Source organism: Salvelinus fontinalis, chromosome 3 (genome assembly GCF_029448725.1).
Source record: "Salvelinus fontinalis isolate EN_2023a chromosome 3, ASM2944872v1, whole genome shotgun sequence".
In the NCBI taxonomy this organism is placed as follows: domain Eukaryota; kingdom Metazoa; phylum Chordata; class Actinopteri; order Salmoniformes; family Salmonidae; genus Salvelinus; species Salvelinus fontinalis.
Window position 1 is genome coordinate 6,488,757 of NC_074667.1, and position 20,362 is coordinate 6,509,118.

The 20,362-nt window shown below is 42.8% G+C and overlaps 1 protein-coding gene across 2 annotated transcripts; it reads right to left on the reverse strand.

The window, feature by feature from the left end:
* Nucleotides 1–2,662: 2,662 nt before the first annotated feature.
* Nucleotides 2,663–19,884, reverse strand: LOC129837082 (dual specificity mitogen-activated protein kinase kinase 7-like). 2 transcript variants are annotated; one of them, XM_055902999.1, is made up of 12 exons: nt 19,634–19,884; nt 17,662–17,709; nt 13,466–13,613; nt 13,249–13,315; nt 12,929–13,042; nt 11,310–11,429; nt 11,090–11,197; nt 10,684–10,863; nt 10,381–10,461; nt 9,285–9,427; nt 9,080–9,125; nt 2,663–8,845 (listed from the first exon to the last, which is right to left on the reverse strand). In XM_055902999.1, the coding sequence occupies exons 1-12, from the start codon at nt 19,755–19,757 to the stop codon at nt 8,705–8,707; spliced, it is 1,320 nt and encodes a 439-aa protein (XP_055758974.1). In that variant the 5' UTR covers nt 19,758–19,884; the 3' UTR covers nt 2,663–8,704. The 2 variants fall into 2 exon arrangements, with proteins under 2 accessions (XP_055758974.1, XP_055758982.1); XM_055903007.1 differs by lacking the exon at nt 17,662–17,709 and having other exon boundaries at nt 19,634–19,881.
* Nucleotides 19,885–20,362: the final 478 nt, after the last annotated feature.

Sequence of the window (20,362 nt, forward strand, 5' to 3'; positions counted from 1 at the left end):
AGCAAGAACAAGCATCTTTCATATCATTAATATACAATAAAAACAGCAGAGGCCCAAACACACTCCCCTGCGAAACGCCACAACTCATTGGTTTTGCCTGAGACAGTGAACCATTAACCTCTACTACTTGCTCCCTTCCTGATAAATAGGACTATAGGAGATCAGGAGACAGTGGTTAACTGTATCAAAGGCCTTCTGTAGGTCAAGCAGTACCATTCCACACAGATTTCCCTCATCAACCTCTTTCCTGATGAAGTCAGTCAAGTAAAGTAGACATGAATCAGTGGAGTATGTTTTTCTAAAACCCGACAGATAATCAAACATTAGACCCTGTTTGTTAACATATTCATACATTTGCTCTTGTACAATTCTCACCAGGATCTTTGATGTTACACAGAAGATAGATACAGGCCTATAATTCCCAAGGTCAGACTTTATCCCCTTCTTATACAGAGGTATAACTTTAGCTTGTTTCATGTCCCTGGGAAAGGTGCCTTGTTCAAGAGAGAGATAACAATATGCGTAATACAAGGGCCAATTTGCTCAGCAGAATCTATTAGAAACCTTGCAGGAATATTATCCAGGCCTGTGGCTTTGGAGCATTTAAGCTCTGCCAGCATACTGACTATTTTGGCTGTTGCTACCTTTGCAAAAGAAAAAGAGTTTGGCTGAACCCCTAACTCTACATAATACTTCTTGATTTTGTTGCTTCCATACAAACCAGAACTGGTGGGCAGCTTGCTAACCAGCTTGCTGGCAACAGAAGTAAAAAAAAGAGTTGAATTAATTGGCAACCTCTGCTTTTTCATATACCATCTCCCCTTTGATGTTCAGTCCAATACTGTTTAGTTTGTTTTTGGTAGTACTACTACAGCCTAGTTCCTTAAATGATTTCCAAAGCTTTTTAGGGTCATTTTTGTTTTCAATTATTTTCTCAGCAAAGTAACCCCTCTTAGCTTCATCCATCCTGCTCTGTGCTTAATTTCTGTGATGTTTATATAGGACAAAATCATGCTGCTCTTAAGAGTTCTTAAAATTCTTAAAGGCTTTATTTCTTGCTTGGATAGATTCTAGAATCTCATGATTAAACCACGGGCTAGATCTCTGCTTTACCCTGACCCGTCTAATGGGAGCCATCACATTCACCACATCAAGGAATCTACATTTAAAGGCTTCCCAGGCACTGTCTACCCCTACACTATCTAGCACAGGTGACTAGTCAATTTTACCCACTTCCTCCCTAAACTTTTCTACACAGTATTTTTTGAGTCAGTTTTGAGAACAGTTTTGTGACACTTAAATATATCTTTAAAAACACTCCTTGTTCAAAATGTAATAAAATAATCACTGATTCCATAGACTATTACTCCACTCTGCGATATTTCAGATTTACCAGACACCAATATTAAGTCAATTGTACTTTGCACTGTTTCACATATCCTGGTGGGATCTTTTATAATTTGGGTCAGAGCAAGTGATCGACAAAAGTGCATATTCTTTTTGCAGACATCAGTATTGAAATCTCCTAACAAAATTATTTCCTTCAACAGCGAATCATTAGTTTGACACCATTTCAAGACCTTCATAGAATGCATTCTGCTTGGGCGGCCTATAACACACCCCCAACAAAATCGGCTTGGTTTTGGGAAGGCAGATATCCAGCCAGACAATCTCCAGATCAGCGTTTAAATCTGATCTGATGTTAAAAGCAATGTCTGATCTTACAAACGCACATATTCCCCCACCGTTCCGATTCCGATCCTTCCTGACAGAGTAATTACCTATCTCAATTTCTGAGTCACAAACAGATGAATCCAACCACGTCTCAGTAAAACATAATACACCCACCTCTGATTTGCAAACCATCAGGCGTATCTCATCCATCTTCGGTAGTAGGCTTCGGACGTTTAAGTGCACAAAATGTAAGCCCTTCTTCCCAAAGGCCTCACCCCTCCCCAGGTGCCACTCCATCGTCCTCACCACCATGTCCCCAGTCACTCGCCTCTGGTTGCCTCCGCTCCGCTGTGCACTCTCCACCCTCGTAAAGTCCTCTGATACCACTCCACCTTCAATGCTCACACACCCCCGTGGGTACAGCACACTGACAGCAACGGTAAGCTTCATTGACCCCATGTCCAAAGATAGAGTCACTGTATTTTAAATGAATCCACTTTGCGCATTGCGTTTTTTTCAGTAGCTCAATCTCATGATCAATGTTAAATTCACAAAATGTTATGGTTTAATTAAATGCATTTGTCTAACATTCTAGTTGTTTTCAATTGACACGAAGATCATGTAATAAGGAATGTTTCATGCTTTACAAAAAGTACAGCTTTTCCCAATCTATTTGTAGGACTCATTTACATTTACATTTAAGTCATTTAGCAGACGCTCTTATCCAGAGCGACTTACAAATTGGAAAGTTCATACATATTCATCCTGGTCCCCCCGTGGGAATTGAACCCTGGTCCCCCCGTGGGAATTGAACCCACAACTCTGGCGTTGCAAGCACCATGCTCTACCAACTGAGCCACACGGGACCAGCAGAATCACAGGACTCCTACTGAAAATACAGCAATATGCTTCAGCTTTATAAAACTAACATTGTTTGAGTGAGGCAGGCAGGCTTCAGGCAATAAAGACTCTTGTAACACATCTCAGCAACTTTTCTTTTCTTTATTTGATTTGTCTCCAAAAAAATCCTGAGGTATTCACAATATAATGGCATTTATTCTGTTTGAAATAGAGGAAATGAAACGGAAAATGAAAAGACAGCGAAAAGCAGAGTGAGACAGTAGCTGTGTAGATTGATACAACTGTCAGAACAAACCCTTTGAGTTATACATACAAAAAGCCATGGAATTGCAATGGATGGAAAAAGTAAACAATTTTCCACTTTCATATCGAGCAAGTCATGCAATACCGTATTTAGAAACCCTAGGGAACAAGCAAAGTATTATTCACCAACATTTTAAAACAGTTTCCACCTCGCTACAGAGTGCAGGTTAAATACGAGCCAATCAGTCCACTTCAGTCAGTATGCATAAAACGTTGACTGCTAGTCTGTTTCAGGAGGACAATTCATTACTTGTGTAAAACCAATCCAAGTTTCAAACAATAGGAGCTAACTTAAGTGGTTGTTAGCATAGCACTCTCTTTAATACCACCCATGTTGTAAATGTTAAGATTTAAACCATAACCTGTTTGGCTTGACTGAGCAGGATTTCAATGAAATGAGTGGACACACACTAAAGTATACAAACATGAAGACCGACATCCTACAGCTCAGCCAAACCAGTACTAAAAGAGCATACACCATCTAGTTTAAACCACTCCATTATAATAGCAATGTTTCCTGTGGGTTAGTGTGGTTTGATATATTTGGCTTTTGTATCAACGGCAAGGCCAATGACAGACAATTCTCTCTACCATGTGTCTTGTTTGGCTTAATATATATATATATAAAAACAGACTAATAAATAAATAGTGAAAATACAAACATTTGTTGAAATCAGTTTTTTTTCCTGCCAGTCGCAGGTCTGTGATTGGTCAAACTGGACGTCTGCAACCCGAAAGAGCTCCTAACGACTCCTCCCCACCCGACTCAAAAGCTGCCCAAGTGCAAACGCCATTCATGACAATTTCAGCATTAATAAGACGCTCTCTCATTGGCTTCGTCTCAAATGGCACCCCATTCCCGATGTAGTGCACTACTTTAGGTGCACCATTTAGGGAATAGGGTGCCATTTCAAATGTAGTCAAATTAGTTTGACCATACAGTTTAATACAGCATCAGAGAACCACAAAAACAAAGTGGGGCTTCTGGGTAGAAATAAAAAAATAAAATAGCACACAAAAGATTTAAACCGAGAAACATCAATCGCGATATTTTGATCATGGAAAGACATAAAACAAATTCAGTTAAGAGGATATCGGAGGACCAAGGTTTCACAGCGACACAGGGTGAAGAAGTGGCTAAACGGAGCAGTGAACGTGATCGCGCCGCTTTGCGAGAAAAAGACACCTTTGACCCTGGCGTTCCGGAACGACAGAAAGAAGACTTCTCCAACTACACTGTCACACTCTCGTCATCTCAACCGCTCTCTAGGATCTTCTGGAAATGTATTTATTCAATTTGGTGTCATCTTTTCCCTGAATATAATAAAAGTTGTAAAAAAATATTAATTTTTAAAACAAATGAACAAAAAATATAAATAATAAATCAGACTTTTGGTAGACAAAAAATTCCAAGACACAGATCTTGCCCTCCATCCATCCTCACTCACAGCTAATTGAAAGAAAGACACACGGCACATTTAGGAACGGACAAAAAAATTAAATTAAATAAAAATGGTCTGCTGCTAAGATCTACACAAATGACAACTCATTTTCGCCATGAAACCAACTAAATGACAATACAAGTAAAAATACGTATTGCAAATAGCAGATTGAAAACAAGTCAAAAGAACATAAAGGCAAAAGTGTGTCTTTTCCTAAGTACACAATTAAACATTTCGCAAAAAAAATATGTAAAAATTATAAATAAAGATAGTTTTGTGCCCCCCCAAACATAATCTAAAATCAATAGCAGTTACATCAGCGACAATAACATGCAATTGATATACTTACAGCATTGGACTAGCAACTCCCAAACTACAAATCTCATTTATCCCACCCCAAAAACTACAACCCGACAGCCCCACCCCAACCCCAATACAATCCTTAAATAGTCAGCTCACTCAAAAACACATCTCGCTTTACTCATTTTCCCTCTGGACTAGCTGAAGGCATGATTTTAACCATACTAGGGAGAAGATCTCATCTTGTCAACAAGTCCAGTTTCATCCCCATATGTTTATATACAGGAGGACTCCCTAACGTACAGCACGCTGACAGATTTGAATGACTGCATAGTGAAAATGATATTTGGTTTTACTTACAGATGGGGCGATGACACACCCTCCCACCCCCAAGGTACAGCGCAGCAGCAGACTACTATGTGCATCCAAAATGGCACCCTAGTCACTAGATTGTGCACTACTTTTGACCAGGGTCTTATGAGCCCTGGTGATAAAGTAATGCACTACATAAGGTGTGATTTCAGAGGCACCCTACCAGAGTACATCTTTAACAGCGCTGGCTTTGCCACTGCCTGCTAAGAACACACAAAGCCACTAAACGGCAGTCAATCAGCATCACTGTGGACATACTGTCTATAGCCTACTTTTGGTGTGTGTGTGGCGCGCCACCGCTGTCCTTGGCAATGGGTTAGAATTAGTATTCAAACTTTTTTATTATTATACATTTTACAAACGCACACACTAAAACACACAAGTCATTCGGTTTTGGACTAAACCAAAAAAAAAGTTCCTACCGTTTTCAGAAAGGTGAAGAGTGGCACAGTCACCTGTCAGGTGTTTTCAAACCACGTACAGACCACGTGTGTGCTTGTAAACAGACAACAGCAAAACAAAAGAGAAAGTTGACAGTGGGAGACTGGGTCTGACACAGCACTGGACAGCCAAGACTGGGGGAATAGGGTGCACTTTGAGTAGAGTGCACTTTCTAGTGATTTTGGACAACCCAAGGGGTAGGGAGCATGTAAATAGTACTAATAGAAGTACAAAGTCAGTATTTTAAAACTTTGTTTGAGCAAGTGGGCCAGGCAGCCTAGATTGTATAATAATGTGTCTGTCATTACTACCCGATTGCCTATAGAAAGTAGGCACATTACTATCTGATTGGTTCAAAGTAGGTACATGATGATTTGTGGCGGGGCAACAACAAACAGAATGTTGCAGACTGAAACATAACTCAAAGAACCAACACTGTTCTCTATTCCACAACGATAAGAGAACCATGTATATTCTACCTGCAACACAGCCAATCTCATGAACTCTCCCAAGACTTGGTGATGGTGAACAGTGGCTTATTACAGTACCAGTTTACACAGTAAATAGGTCTGTCTGGCTGAGTGGGTGTGATTGCTGTGCCCAGGCTTTGTCGGAGTACAAGTCTCTCCCTGTATTCTACACACACAGGCATTGCTACCCCTAAAGTGCCCCCTCCCCCTATCCCTCACTAGCTACAGAGAAACTCAATATATCGTAGTCCTAGTAATCAATTAGAATATCAATAACTTGTTTTCGTTGATGACACCTTTGGTGTGTAACGTCAAGGGTCGAGCTTGCAGGAGGCCCACGGACAGACAGACGGACAGGTAGACAGACCAGTCTAAATCAGGGTGACCCTGGACTACAATGTCCAAGGTCAGAGAGCAAAAGGTCAAGGTTCACAGGTCAGGACGGACAGACGGACACTCCTTCACTAATAACGACTAGACTTTGCGGTGCTGTAGTGCGATATAATTGTGACTACAACATACTATTACATTGTTAGATACAGGTGAGATGTACGTCATTTGTGTGGCTTAGTTTTGTGACGTTAACCTATGCTACTCATCTATCAGTGTTCCCTCACACCATTCCCCATCATCAGACTTGCTTTTCTGTATTTGGTAAATGTAAAGACATTGCATTACTTCACTTATTTGGTTTAAAAGATAAAAGTATTTTTCCTTTGGGGGACAATTATCGACAGCAGAGTCTAAAGCAAAAATTTAGCAGCAGTAGTAGCAATGTAATAAATAATTAAATATTTTTTGAAAGATACAATAATGAATAGAACAGCAAACAATCAAAACACAAATCCTAATTCACTCTAAAAATCATAATTGGTATATTGGTGCAATACCATTGAAAGATTTTACAATGTCCAGCTAGCTTCAACATCTGATCCATAGCCTGCCTATGGCTGAATTCAGGGCTACAAAATCTCTCTCCTTTACATCTCTCCGTTATCAAAACACTCACTTCTCTGCTCAGTCACTCATCCCTCACTAGCTCGAGACGGCCCTTAACTTTGTCGCGTACCCCTCTTGACCTACTTTCTTATCCTTTTCTTCCTCCGCTCCTTTTCACCTCATCCTTTCATCCTAAATACTTTTTTATCCAACTCTTTCCTCTCCTTGCTTCTCCCTAGCGCTTCTTCTGCACATATTCATAGTCGACATTTCCGGTTCCCACTCTCCATTTCTCTGACATACCGTTGATCTCTCTCTCCTATCTTGTCTGTGTCTAGCAGGGATTTGGCTTGGTGTGTGTTGGGGAAGTCTGATCCCAGTTCTGTCAGTGCCATCTTGCAAACTCCTAATGCTGGGGGGGGGTGGGTGGGTAGTCTTCTCTACCTGGCTTTGGCTCTGGCCCTGCAGGAGGGGAAGCAACAGTCACGAGCAACGATAGGGCCTTGTGTGACACCCTCAACTGACAACTACCACCTTTGGTTTGACAAAACTGTGGAGCCTCTAAAAGATGGAACAGCAGAAAGAATGAAAGAAAGAAGAGAGGGTGAGTGGCTGAGTGCCATTGAGAAAGAGCAGAGAGAGGGGGTTGAAATGCTCCACAGCCAAAAATATGTTATTGTATTATTTGTAAAGCGCAAGCTCCTCTCTCTTACCTATTTCTTAACAAAAATAACTCACGCCTCCCCTCCAAACTGTTTCCTTTTGTAATACTTCTATTCAACCATAAGCAACACGGCTTTAAACCTCATCTACCTGGCAGTACAGTTTCCCTGACTGAGTTTCACCACAGCAGCTGGGGTAAATGCAGTAAACCAAGTCCGATAAAAGGCAGACTTTTGTCCTCTCCCCTCATCCTTTTCTCCTCCTCTGTATCCCTCCACCTGTTATCCAGTTCCACTCAAAACCATCCTGAACTCTAAATAAATAAATACAAAACACCTTTTCTACAGCGCTACGCATAAACCTACTTTTTTTGTATTTTTTGCAGTTTTTCCCAATTCAAAGCTGCTAGAACATGTACTTGTTAATATTCTCTCTAAGCATTTGAATCAAAGTTAATGTTTCTGTCATCTACAGTATTTTCAAAACTATGGTTAAAAACCAGACTGAATCCAGACCGAAACAAATACAGCGGGTCTAGTTGGTCTGTTAGAGCTACAGTGGGACAGCTATTTGCCATCCATAATAGTGAGCGCACACTTGTGTCTTAGTACACACACTCATACACAACCTGTTGAAGAGTAAGTATAGAAATAAAACACCCGGCTGAATATTGCACTGAACCTTCCACTTCTGAGCCTAGCCATCACTGCGAATGAAACTGGGCCTCTGGGCTTGCCGTAGGGACTTTTACATTGTCTTAACACTACATGATGTAGCAGAAATTAGCTCCAGTGTGTATAGACTACTCTGTTGTCAGACCCCGTAGCTATGACTAGGGCTGGAGCTGAACAAGATTACACAGGCGTGTGAGATATGACTAGTGAGTAGTATTTCTGTATGTGTTTAACCACGTAAATGTATTTACGGTATCACTACTGTACGTCAGTATCTAATGGATGGAAAAGTGAGCATGCATTAGAGTAACCTACAGTATGTGTTCACGATAATAACGTACATGTGCTGATATGACTTCTGATGACGCCTAACTACAGTGTGAAGCTCTACTCTCCCGCGTGTCTGTCTGTCCTGATCCAGACTCAATCAGTCAATCAACCAGACTCAATCAATCAATTCACCGAACCAGTCTGTCTGTCTAGGGTTATAGGCCTACTCCGTGTCTCCGTCCCTCTCCGGGGTCTCCCGGCTGCAGGCTCCAGTGGCAGGGCCAGTAGCTGGGGGCTACCTGCTGAAGAGCGAATGGAGCTGGTGCTGGCTGTAACATTGGCTACTGCGTGGTGACTCAGTGCGCTCCATCACCGCCTGGAACCAGCCCGCAACGTCCACCACCAGCACCTCATAGCGCCGAATGAAACTGTGCTCCTGGGGGAGGGGGGAGAGGGGGATAACAATGAGAGGGAGGGGAAGGGCAGAAGAGAGGAGGGCTAGGGTTAGAACACTGCGTCCATTCGCTTCCTCTAATGTACAGATTTTTTTCTTCTACTAAACATTTAATTCAGACAACATTCTTCCCTTTGTCTCTTTCTTGTAATCCCTAATCATGGTTTAGAGTGGTGGTGGTTAATCAGTGTGTGAATAGCTGGAGGAGAGACTTACGAGCAGCTTGTGGTATTTTGGCCTTTTTCTGTGATCCTTTGTGAGGCTGTGGAAAGAGGCAGTCAATGACGTAAAAATTAACAGACAAAAAGCACTTGATATTACTTAGCAACTGTACTGTCAGTAGAGACTGGTTTTGAGAGCAGCAAGACTGCATAAATATATAATAAACTCTCAATGAGTCACACAGTGTGTTTCGTCTCACCAGTCTTTGACGAAGGACTGGAAGTCGAGGGAGAAGTCCATGCTGAGGGGGAGAGAGGGAGGGTCTTCCTGCAGCACTTTGGTCAGGACCTCAAAGTCAGTCTTGCAGTTCTTATAGGGGAACTGTCCTGTGGCCAGCTCCACCTGCAGGCCGAGGTGACACATTACAGCGTTAAGGCCAGTTTATACTTGGTCTAACGACATGTCCGTAGACAATTAGATTGCGACAAGTGTCGCTGGTCAAAACTACTTTAATTTATACTCCAGTGGAATGTCTGTAGACCGGCGCTGTGACTGTCAGTTTTCTTGTTGCGACTGTCGCTATGTCCGTTGTTGTGGTTACCAGACTGCCACAGCAACCAGACCAAATCCTTCTGTGAGTTGATGTATGAGTCCTAAAATTCTCAGATACAATGACCAACTTATTTCGTCACACTGTGGCAGGAAGTAAAATTTTCTGTAAGTATACCATTACCTTGTAAATAATGATGTTGAGTTTATTTTCATTATAGGAATAAAAAGCTAAAGTTAAGACGTTGTCAGCTATACTCTGGTCATTATTTGAACTGGCTAACGAACCAAAACATTGTTTAGAAAATTGCTTTTAGTTGCCTGGCTTGCTAGGTTGACATTAACTGAATTAACTTTTAAACAGATTGGTTTACTGGCATTAAAATAGAGAAAGTATGTTATTTTGAGCACCGGATTGCTGACGTCGTTGTGTGTTTATACTTTTCCATAATGACAAGTTTGATGTCGGACGACAATAGAATGTTCATGATGTCGCTACGTAAATTGGACACCATACGTAAACCTAGACACCATTTCATGCTCCCTCGAAGATGTGAAAAGCTGGATGGGTGTAAACATGGCGGAAAGTCCAAGCCTACCAAAAGGCTTGATGGAGCAATTATCATATTGCTTACACCCATTTTGATCCTTTCAGATGGATGACGGGACATTGAGAAGTGTCAAAGCGTAGAAGGTAGGTAAAGCTCTCAACTTTTGGCCAGGGCCACATACGAAGGCACAGGACTGACCAAAAGAAGTGCACTATATAGGGAATAGGGTGTGGTGCAGTAGTGTGGGTGTTTTACCAGAGAGATGCCCAGGCTCCAGACGTCTGCTCTGATGTCATAGTCAGGCTTGCTGGGATCTGGGGGGTCTATTCTCTCAGGCTGGGAACACACAGAAACAGGCTTGGGTTAGGGGGAAACTGCATTTCTTGTACCAATACACAGGGAAATTAAAAACATTTACAGAGGACAGCAGAATTCAGCATTTTTATGTGCAACCCAGGTGGAGAAATAGTGGCGCATTAAAATTGCAGCCTTCACTTCGGTAGGTTAAACGTGGTAGAGTGCAATGGTAGTGTGTGTGTGTCCACCAAGGTGACTCACAGCCATGTAGGCAGCACAGCCGGCGCTGCGGGTCTTGGCCTTTGAGTCGACGAGTCGTCCACTGATGCCAAAGTCACACAGCTTGATCTGGCCCTTGTTGTCCAACAGAATGTTGGAGGGCTTCACGTCCCGGTGGATCACACCGTGCTTCTCCTTCAGGTACAGTAGAGCCGACACTATCTGTACACACACACACAAAGGGTAACACACTACTACATTGAAGAGAAACTGAACAAACTTTTTACGGGATGGGATCAATTCCATTTGAACTAGATTCAGGAGATAAACTGAACATAAAGAATTGAAAATGAAGGGCAATTTCTTATTCAGAATTTGAGTTTTAGTTCAAAGCCTGAAAAGAGGGTATGACAGAGCAAGAAATAATAGATGAGATGGAGAGACTCACTGCCACAGTCATCTTTCCCAGAATGCGTTCAGGGATGGGCCCCTGGATCCTCTTCTTGAGTTTCTCAGCACACGTCCCCATCAGCTCCATTGCGATGAACACATCCGTCTGAGGACCAATCACAGACAGTCACACAACATTGGCAATTTAAACAGAACAGTGAAACTGCTACAATATGGTTTAAATGTGACATACTAAATTATCTGTGCGTGTGACTCACGTTGGTAACTATGGCGCCATAGCACTGGATGATGTAAGGGCAGTCGTGGCTCTTCAACACAACATCCAGATCCATCAGAATCCTCTTGTTCTCGTCCTTGTTTCCTGTCCGGCGCATTTGCTGGTGACACACACAATAAATCGGTCATCAATATTGAACGTTGATATTTTAGTTGAGGGAGAACTTCAAGCAACTGGATGGCATCACTAATTTACAACGCCGCCCGCCCCGCACACCTGTCTAGCACTTAACGATTAGCCAATCACATACTGCCAGTTTCCCGGACACCGATTAGGACTAATCCTACACTAATAAGGAGATTTAAAGGGGATTATCCACTATAAGTGCTTCATGGTCCAATCCGTCTCTGGGTAACCATAGTAACCTACCTCACTCCAGAATACCAGCTGTTTCCAGCATCTTACCTCCAAAGCCCCATCCAAACCAAAATCCCCCCCCCCCCACACATCCAAACCTATTCCCACCACCCCCTCATCCAAATAGTCACCAGCTGGTGAAAAGTGAAACTGTATATGATTGAAAGATAGAGGTAGGCCTATGTATTTTTACAGAACACACTGATTATAATGTTTATACCAGCCAGTTAAGGCTGAAAAAAACAATAGCATTCTACATATTAAATTGCATCGCTATAATAGATCATTTACAGGCTCCAGTGTCTGCCATTATCCCTGTAGGCCATGTTTTTGTGCTTGTAACTATGACTGTGTATACCAAGAATAAGCATTGTAAGCAACTCCCCATAGACTAGTAGTGACTGACTTCCTAATAGTTAAACAGTTAAGATAAATGGGGGGGGGGGGGGGGTTTAACAATGCTTAATTGTAGCGGTGGCGATACAGTATAATTACTATCACTGTGTGAGGATAAACAATGGAAGGCAAAGCCCAGAGAGAAACCGATAGAAAAAAGAACAGTGATACTGAACTGACAAACAGCCCAGAGCTGACTCCAACAGTTATATCCTTTGGTCAAATCGGCTGCTATGGAATTATGTGTTCTGCCACAGTAGGAAAAACCAATGCTATGGCCTTAACCCAAATAGCGGCAATAGAACATCCACACAGCACTTGCATAACAGAATAGGACTAATGTTTCGAGCTGCTGCCCTCTGGAAGGCGATTAAGGGTTCCACTGTTCAGCAAAAATAGGAGCAAGGCTAGTTTCATGCCACTAGGCTGTTGAACAGTGGGACATAGGACAGATGCAGACCCAATACAGTCGGACAGTAGGCTGCAGAGACTTTGAATATGTGAAAATGTGTACCAACTTTCCAGTTTTCTGTACTGCATGTTATGTGTTGTGTTTGTATGCTGACACCACTAAATTAATTTCCATCTAAATGGACAATAATGTATAGTGTATCGTAAGTGTCAAACTGCAACAAGACAATGCACAAGACAAGGACAACAGAAACAGAGCGGAGGCCGGAAGGACAGACTTTTCATCCTCAAGACATGAGGTGCTAATAATGAAAGTGAAGTGACCCCCTGCCAGACAATGTAACGTGCTTTCAGACTGCCTGTTTAAAATGCAATCCAGTACTATTATATATTGTCTTAAATGCCAACAAGCTGTGGTTGGAGGACAAGGCTTACTTTGACGGCGATGACGTGGCCCGTCTTCTTGAAGCGCACTTTGAACACCTGACCGCACGTGCCGCTGCCGATCTCCCCCTCGCTGATCAGGTCACTGACCTCGGCCGGGTACCGCTGAGGAGGGGAACAGGTGACAAGTCACAACATGTCAATGACAAACATACATGGCATATGTAGCATGATGTACTACAGTACCCATAATGCTCTGTGTATGATATCCAGTTATAATGGTGCCCCCTTGTCAAAACAGCCCATTATTTTAATGAGTAGCGAGAAATACAAAAAACAAAATAACTTCAGGCAATTATATAGTCCCTTACCTGGCCGTCAATCTTTAGGTAGCCTGTCTGTTTCATGATCTCCTGCAGCTTCTGGTCTATCTCCGCACTAAGGGGACACGGCACAAGCACACAAAAAGGTTAGGTGTGTCATTTGACGCATGCGTGTATATGGAAGTGTTATTATTTATTTTTTAAACTTTCTGTATCCCTTTCCAGAACATGAATGCTCCGTGTGCGTATGCTCCGTTTCTCTTACTTCTCCAGGCTCTTCACCAGGCCGTACTGTGGCGTGGGCAGGTTGAGCATGTGTCGCGGGCGGCTGGGGTAGGAATGGTGCTGGGGTGAGCTCTCAGAGGACGAGGAGCGACTCCCCCCTCCGTCGTTGGCCAGGGGCAGCTGAAGAGCTGGGGGGGGAGCAGGAGAGGAGGATCATAAATAAGGGAAGGTAAAAGAAGAAGACTTGGGCTGTCCTTTATTAGCCTGGGGCCAGTCTGATTTAGACCGTTTCTGCTTTAGGAAACATGTGGTTGTCAGAAACAGACTGGCACCCAGACTAGTGTTACTGTAATCAATTCCACTCTTTCCTCATCTCTCTTCTTAATGATAATTGAGCTTACAGCATTGAAGAGGGCAGCGTTGTAGTGGAATCTATCTAGCTCTTTGACCAAACAGTGACACAGAGAGAGACCTAAGGATAGGAAGCCAAATAGCAGAATCCCAGTACTCCAATGCTAACTCCCTGTCACTGACGGGCTATTCAAAACACACGGACAGTTAAAGGTCTACAGTCCATTCAGAAAGTATTTAGACCCCTTGACTTCACACATTTTGTTACAGCCTTATTCTAAAATGGATTAAATAAAAAAAATCCTTAATCTACACACAATACCCCATAAGGACAAAGAGAAAACAGGTTTAGACATTTTTACAAATTTATTACAAACAAATATCAGAAATACCTTATTTACATAAGTATTCAGACCCTTTGCTATGAGACTCGAAATTGAGCTCAGGTGCATCCTGTCTCCATTGATCATCCTTGAGATGTTTTCACAACTTGATCAGAGTCCACCTGTGGTAATTTCAATTGATTGGACATGATTTGTAAAGTCACACACCTGTCTATATAAAAGGCCCCACAGTGCATGTCAGAGCAAAAACCAAGCCATGAGGTCGAAGGACTTTTCTGTAGAGCTCCGAGACAGGATTGTGTCGAGGCACAGATCTGGGGAGGGGTACCAAAAAATCTGCATTATTGAAGGTCCCCAAAAACACAGTGGCCTCCATCATTCTTAAATTGAAGATGTTTGGAACCACCATGACTCTTCCTGGAGCTGGCCGCCCGGCCAAACTGAGCAATCGGGCCTTGGTCAGGGAGGTGACCAAGAACCCGATGGTCACTCTGACAGAGCTCCAGAGTTTCTCTGTGGAGATGGGAGAACCTTCCAGAAAGACAACCATCTCTGCAGCACTCCACCTATCATGCCTTTATGGTAGAGTGGCCAGACGGAAGCCAATCCTCAGTAAAAGGCACATGACAGTCCGCTTGGAGTTTGCCAAACGGCACCCAAAGGACTCTCAGACCATGAGAAAGAAGATTCGCTGGTCTAATGAAACAGAGATTGGACTCTTTGGCCTAAATGCCAAGTGTCACGTCTGGAGGAAACCTGGCACCATCTATACGGTGAAGCATGGTGGTGGCAGCATCATTCTGTGGGGATGTTTTTCAGCGGCAGGCACTGGGAGATTAGTAAGGATCAAGGGAAAGATGAACGGAGCAAAGTGCATAGAGATCCTTAACACACAGCCAAGACAACGCAGGAGTGGCTTCTGGACAAGTCTCAATGTCCTTGAGTGGCACAGCCATAGCCTGGATTTGAACCCGATCGAACATCTCTGGAGAGACCTGAAAATAGCTGTGCAGCAACGCTCCCCATCCAACCTGAAAGAGCTTTGACAGGATCTGCAGAGAAGAATGAGAGAAACTCCCCAAATCCATGTGTACCAAGCTTTTGCGTCATATCCAAGAAGACTCGAGACTAATTGCTGCCGAAGGTGCTTCAACAAAGTCCTGAGTAAACTGTCTGAATACTTACGTGAAATGTGATAACAGCTATTTATTTTTATTGAAAAAATTTGGAAAAACAGTTCTTGCTTTGTCATTACGGGGTATTGTGTCGATTGACGAAGAAAAACAAATGTCATACATTTTAGAATAAGGCTAACGTAACAAAATGTGGGAAAAGTGAAGGGGTCTGAATACTTTCTGAAAGCACAGTATAGGTTGGCTTATAAAATTCAGTGTCATTCTACTTCAAGGTCTCACCCATTGCCTCTCAGTTTGTACACATTTAGTGTGCATCCCAAATGGCCCTCTAGTGCACTATAGACCAAAGCCCTATGAGAGCCCTATAGGCCCTGGTCAAAAGTAGTGCACTATAAGGGGAAATGGTACCATTTGGGACTCCATGTTTCTATTCAGACTTCGAAAGGAGTGAATGAAAGCAGTCCATGCTCAATTTGACCTTGACGGACAGACAGAGCAGGCCAGTGTAAGTAGAACGATATCAGTTCAGTCTCCAACAGAGGTCAGCTGTGAATGTCTATAGACTACAATACAAACACTTCGACAAGACATTCCTTAAGTATTAGCAATAGCAAGACAACCCTTAGCCTGTATATTAGCAAAGCATAGGAAAACAACGTCAATTGAACTTGAAGGCTTGTTCAATCGATCTATTTTTACTTCATAATTTGACACGAAGGCAAAAAGTGTTATTGTTCAAGGAGACAACACTTCAAAGGGATATAGACAGGGTGAGCACTGAGCAGTGGAGACCAGCTACGAGAGTAGTGTTAGCTTTGACCCGCCATGCAACTACACAAACAGACCATGCGTTCAGACTGCTGCTCAGTCAGTATCTAGCTAGCAGCACCACCAAATGGAGTGGACCCTCTGCTGCAGAACATTGGAGAGCTCTCAGTGATCTCTGACCTCAGAGACCACCCTGAACAGGACATGGAGAGGACTCCAAAATCCCCCCTAACCCTCAGTTCAGACCGTTCAATGCATTTACTTCAGAAGAAATCAATCCATTTATGTTTTATACACTGTGTGAAGAGCACACCATTCCTAGTCTGTGAATGGTGCCATTTGGCAAAGGGCACCTTTGGAACCTTTGGTTTGTTTGAGGTTTTCAAAGCAACGAGGTAGTGTTGAGCAGTTCTTTAAAACGCCTTTTCAAGAGAAATGCACCGCCAGGCAGTAGCTTTAATCCTTGGTTCAATCACCTGTAGCCAGGACCTGCTCACTGGAGAGAATTGGTTAGTGGGGGTTAGTAGTAGACTCAGGGTAATTCTTGGTTTGGCAAAGACCAGACAGTCCTCCACACAGCTAGATCCAGACAGACATACACATCAGCCACTTAGGCACCTCTGGCAATTGACAGTGCCACTGCAAGGGGGATGCCAGGAGACCAGGACAGAATGCTTAGTTAGCACACAAAGAACATTATCTGACCCTGAGAAAGAAAGCATGGAACAGCATGGACAGACGCACAACAAGACAGACAGAAATTGACCTGTCAGACAGCCTAAACTGCAGAGCAAAGAGAATGCCAGCTTGGACACAGACATAGGCTCAGCCTGGATGGAAGACATGACAGACAGACTGAAGGACAAGTCTACAGACATGAAAAGAGGAAGAGGTGATCAGATTTGGCCACAGCAGCACTCCTGCAGACCAACCGGTGGTGGGATGCTGGATTAGACTGTGTAGTAAAAACCGTGCAGGAAGCCACATGCACCGTGTCTCTGCATCCAGCAAAACAGGGGTTAATAATATCCTCACACACACGCAGACCCAGGCATACACACTCACTGCCCTGCCACTGGAACTCACACGGAGAAGAAGGGATAGAAAGATGGAGGGAGAATGAGATTAGAGTGGAGGTGAGATGAGAGTGGCGACCAACTGGGGATACAGTGCAAATGGCCATTTGAAAAGAAAAAAACGGGTCAGAATAGTCTTAGAATATTTTAGGTGTGCTGTACACAATTGAGGGCTAAATATCAATTTTACACAGCAATAGCCTTAGCCTATTACACATATTTTGTGAGAGGAGAATACATTGGCTGTGTGTTGTGTACTGCAATTAATTTAGGTCTACATTCAAAACTAAGGACAATGTATAAGCGCTGGTAAGGTATCATTCAGGCCAGTCATTCAGGTTTGGTGAAACCATCTAAAGAATATATGAAGTTACTAGCGTCTGTACGTTCTGTTCTGAGCTACTGAGTGTGAAATATTCACTTGCGATTGGATAGGAGGAGTGGCATGGAGATGGGGAGAGAAAGGAGAGTAAAGGGGAGGGATAAAGTATGGATTGTGAGAAAGAGAGGGAAGGATGGAGGGTGCAGTGGCAGAGAGAGAGAGCGATGATTGAATGATACCTGCACGCTGGGAAGGAGCTGGAGCAGGACTGAGCTGGATCACGATGACTGGACAGAGAAGAGAAAATACACACGTGCACATTACTGCACTGTTCAGTGCCAGGTACTCACTCACACATTCGCTGTGGGTGTTAGACAGGGTCTCACCAATAAACTACCACACACATACCAATGAACTACAACCCCATACTAACACACAAAACAAAATGAAGGAAGGTTCAATCAATCAAGAGCACCTCAGATACACCAGTTGATATGCTGTGTGTGCTAAAAATAAAAAAACACTAGCACCTCAAATGTTGAGCTCGTCAAAGATAAGAGGGAGGCATTACCACACCGTCTTTGCTTTCCCATGCCTTTAGCTTTCCAATGAGGCTGGTTGTAAAGCAAACACCACTGGATCATTCATGTTGTCAGATTTGGTGGGGAAAATAAGTGAGAGGAAAACACATCAAATACCTTGATTGAAAAGTATAGAAATTGGGGTGGGTATAATTTGTGGAACGTTCCAACAGGAATCTGTTCCAATAACTTCATAAATACCAAGGTTGCCAACAAACAACACACACAAAGTTGTATAGCGACAGAATAAAACACATGGTAGGGAGTGGGCTATTTAATTGTGTTTTTCACTCATGTTTATTCTGAAAAATGTCTGTACTCTGGTAGGCTATCGACAAACATTAAAAATAAGTTACATGGTGAGTTGATGCCTATTCGGCAGATAGTTAGCTTGATCGTGTTACTTTGTATGTGTCGTTTGTTGGCAACCTTGTACTTCAAAGTTTTTGGATCAGATTCCTGTTGGAACATTCCACAAATTATACCCACCCGAGAAATTGACCTCAGGACAACACCACCACTATCAGCATAGGGTTGAGTACCCATATCACCACATTACACTGAATGTGGCTGGCATTGAATGGTGTAAGATGAAATTCACCCATAAGCATTGGGCTGGAGCCTGTTTGAAATGTTTGACCTTCATATCGGCTGTAAAGCTGATCCTAAATCGGGGCTATTGGGATAAATTCCACATGGTGCATTTGGTGGCTTGGCTGGCAAAGTCTCTAACTAGCCAGTTATATTATACCCAAACATTCTGCCAGATGTGTTCGTCTACATTATGACCAAAACATTATCTGCCAAAGATGTTCAAGACTTCCGAAATAAAGAAATATCCATCATGCCCAAAATATGAGAACAACATTCATGCAAAACAAATTACGGGCTTATCAGATATATATAATTGGTTTATAAAATGGAAAAACCAAAAAGATAAGCTATTGTTTAGTGTTGTATTTACTAACAGCACAATATTCGTGCAATTTGTGACGTGACAAGAGCCACTTTCAGGGGTAGGTTGCTAGCTATCTTGAACGTTATAGCTGACAAGTTTGTTCACGCAACTAACTGGCAAGATGCGTTAGCTCGAAAAGCTAACGCTAGCTTAACTGGCTACTAACATTGACTCGGTCAAAATCATACTGGAAGTTTCGCTAGAAATGTATATACACCCAAGCCATGTCTGCTTAATGAACCATATTAGACCAGATATACATGTCAAATACTGAAAGACAGCTAATTGTTCCATGCCGAGAAATGAACAACAAATTGTCTGACAGATGGATGATAAGGCCTGCTAGAACTAGCTGCTAGCCAGCAGTTGATAGGACCGAACCAAAACACAGTTCGGGATTTAAATTGAGTTGTTTCTGTTACAACGTTGCACTAATATCAAATGTTGGCTTACATAGTTTCAAAAAGTTTGTGATATGTTTATATACATGCACACGCATGACACCTTTGGGCAGGGCAACATCCAGAACTGGGGTATTTGTTTATCCATTTAGCCTGTTAGCATGTTAACTAACAGCAGCAGCATATCCCTATTACACCCCCTCTCTCTGCCTCTCCTTTTGCCTATTTTCCCTGTCCTCTCTCCGTTACAGACTCCCCCACGGATACTCACTTGGCCTCGGACGTGAACGTTGTGGACTCATGTCGATATTGAGGTCAATTCTTCTACGAGCATCTTTATTTTCTTGCTTTAGTTTCTCCTCGATTCTGGAGAGTCTCTGTTCCAGCGACGACATCTTGAAAAATCGAACACTATCAAAGATGATCTATTATATTTGAGTAGATAACCGAGTGACCACTTTAACGATGGAAATATATGCCCTCAATGATTGAAGGCAGGCGCAATCAGGTGGGACCATTCTAGCCAATGAGAGGGCATATACGAGTGTTAACATGCACAACTAAGTAGTTTTTCTCAAAGTTGCCAGAATGCCACGTACATTCTCTTATACCAATATATGTGTAATAGCCTAAACATTACGAAACTTCTATTCGATCAAATAAGCCTAGCGTAATTCAACTTCTGACACTCTCATATACCTCCGTACAGAAAAAGGGCTTATCTCACTCGGACAGATTTTGGGCGGAGTAAATCCTCTCGATTCGCCTCTTCCTCTCTGGCACCATCGAGCGTAACCAGCTAGCTCTAGACTCCCTCTCTTGTGGACTATACAGGCAGGGACGGCTGATGTCCCAATGGCCTCCCTGATTGAAACATTCTCAGGTCAGACATTTCCATAGGAAATTGGCTTGCTTGCATGTTTGAAGGTGGATGTTGTTGTTGTTTCATACATTAATTTTAGAGGACATGAGTTGATACTTTCAGGATATTCTTCATGAG

What these genes read in the sequence shown, in the direction of transcription:
- LOC129837082 (XM_055902999.1), bottom strand. Translation starts at nt 19,757, where the DNA reads ATGTCGTCGCTGGAACAGAGACTCTCCAGAATCGAGGAGAAACTAAAG. An exon ending in AGCTCCTTCCCAGCGTGCAG is followed by an intron (nt 13,614 to 17,661) that starts GTATCATTCAAT and finishes CTCCCCCCCCAG; the next exon opens with CTCTTCAGCTGCCCCTGGCC. An exon ending in GCTGTGCTGCCTACATGGCT is followed by an intron (nt 10,462 to 10,683) that starts GTGAGTCACCTT and finishes GTGTGTTCCCAG; the next exon opens with CCTGAGAGAATAGACCCCCC.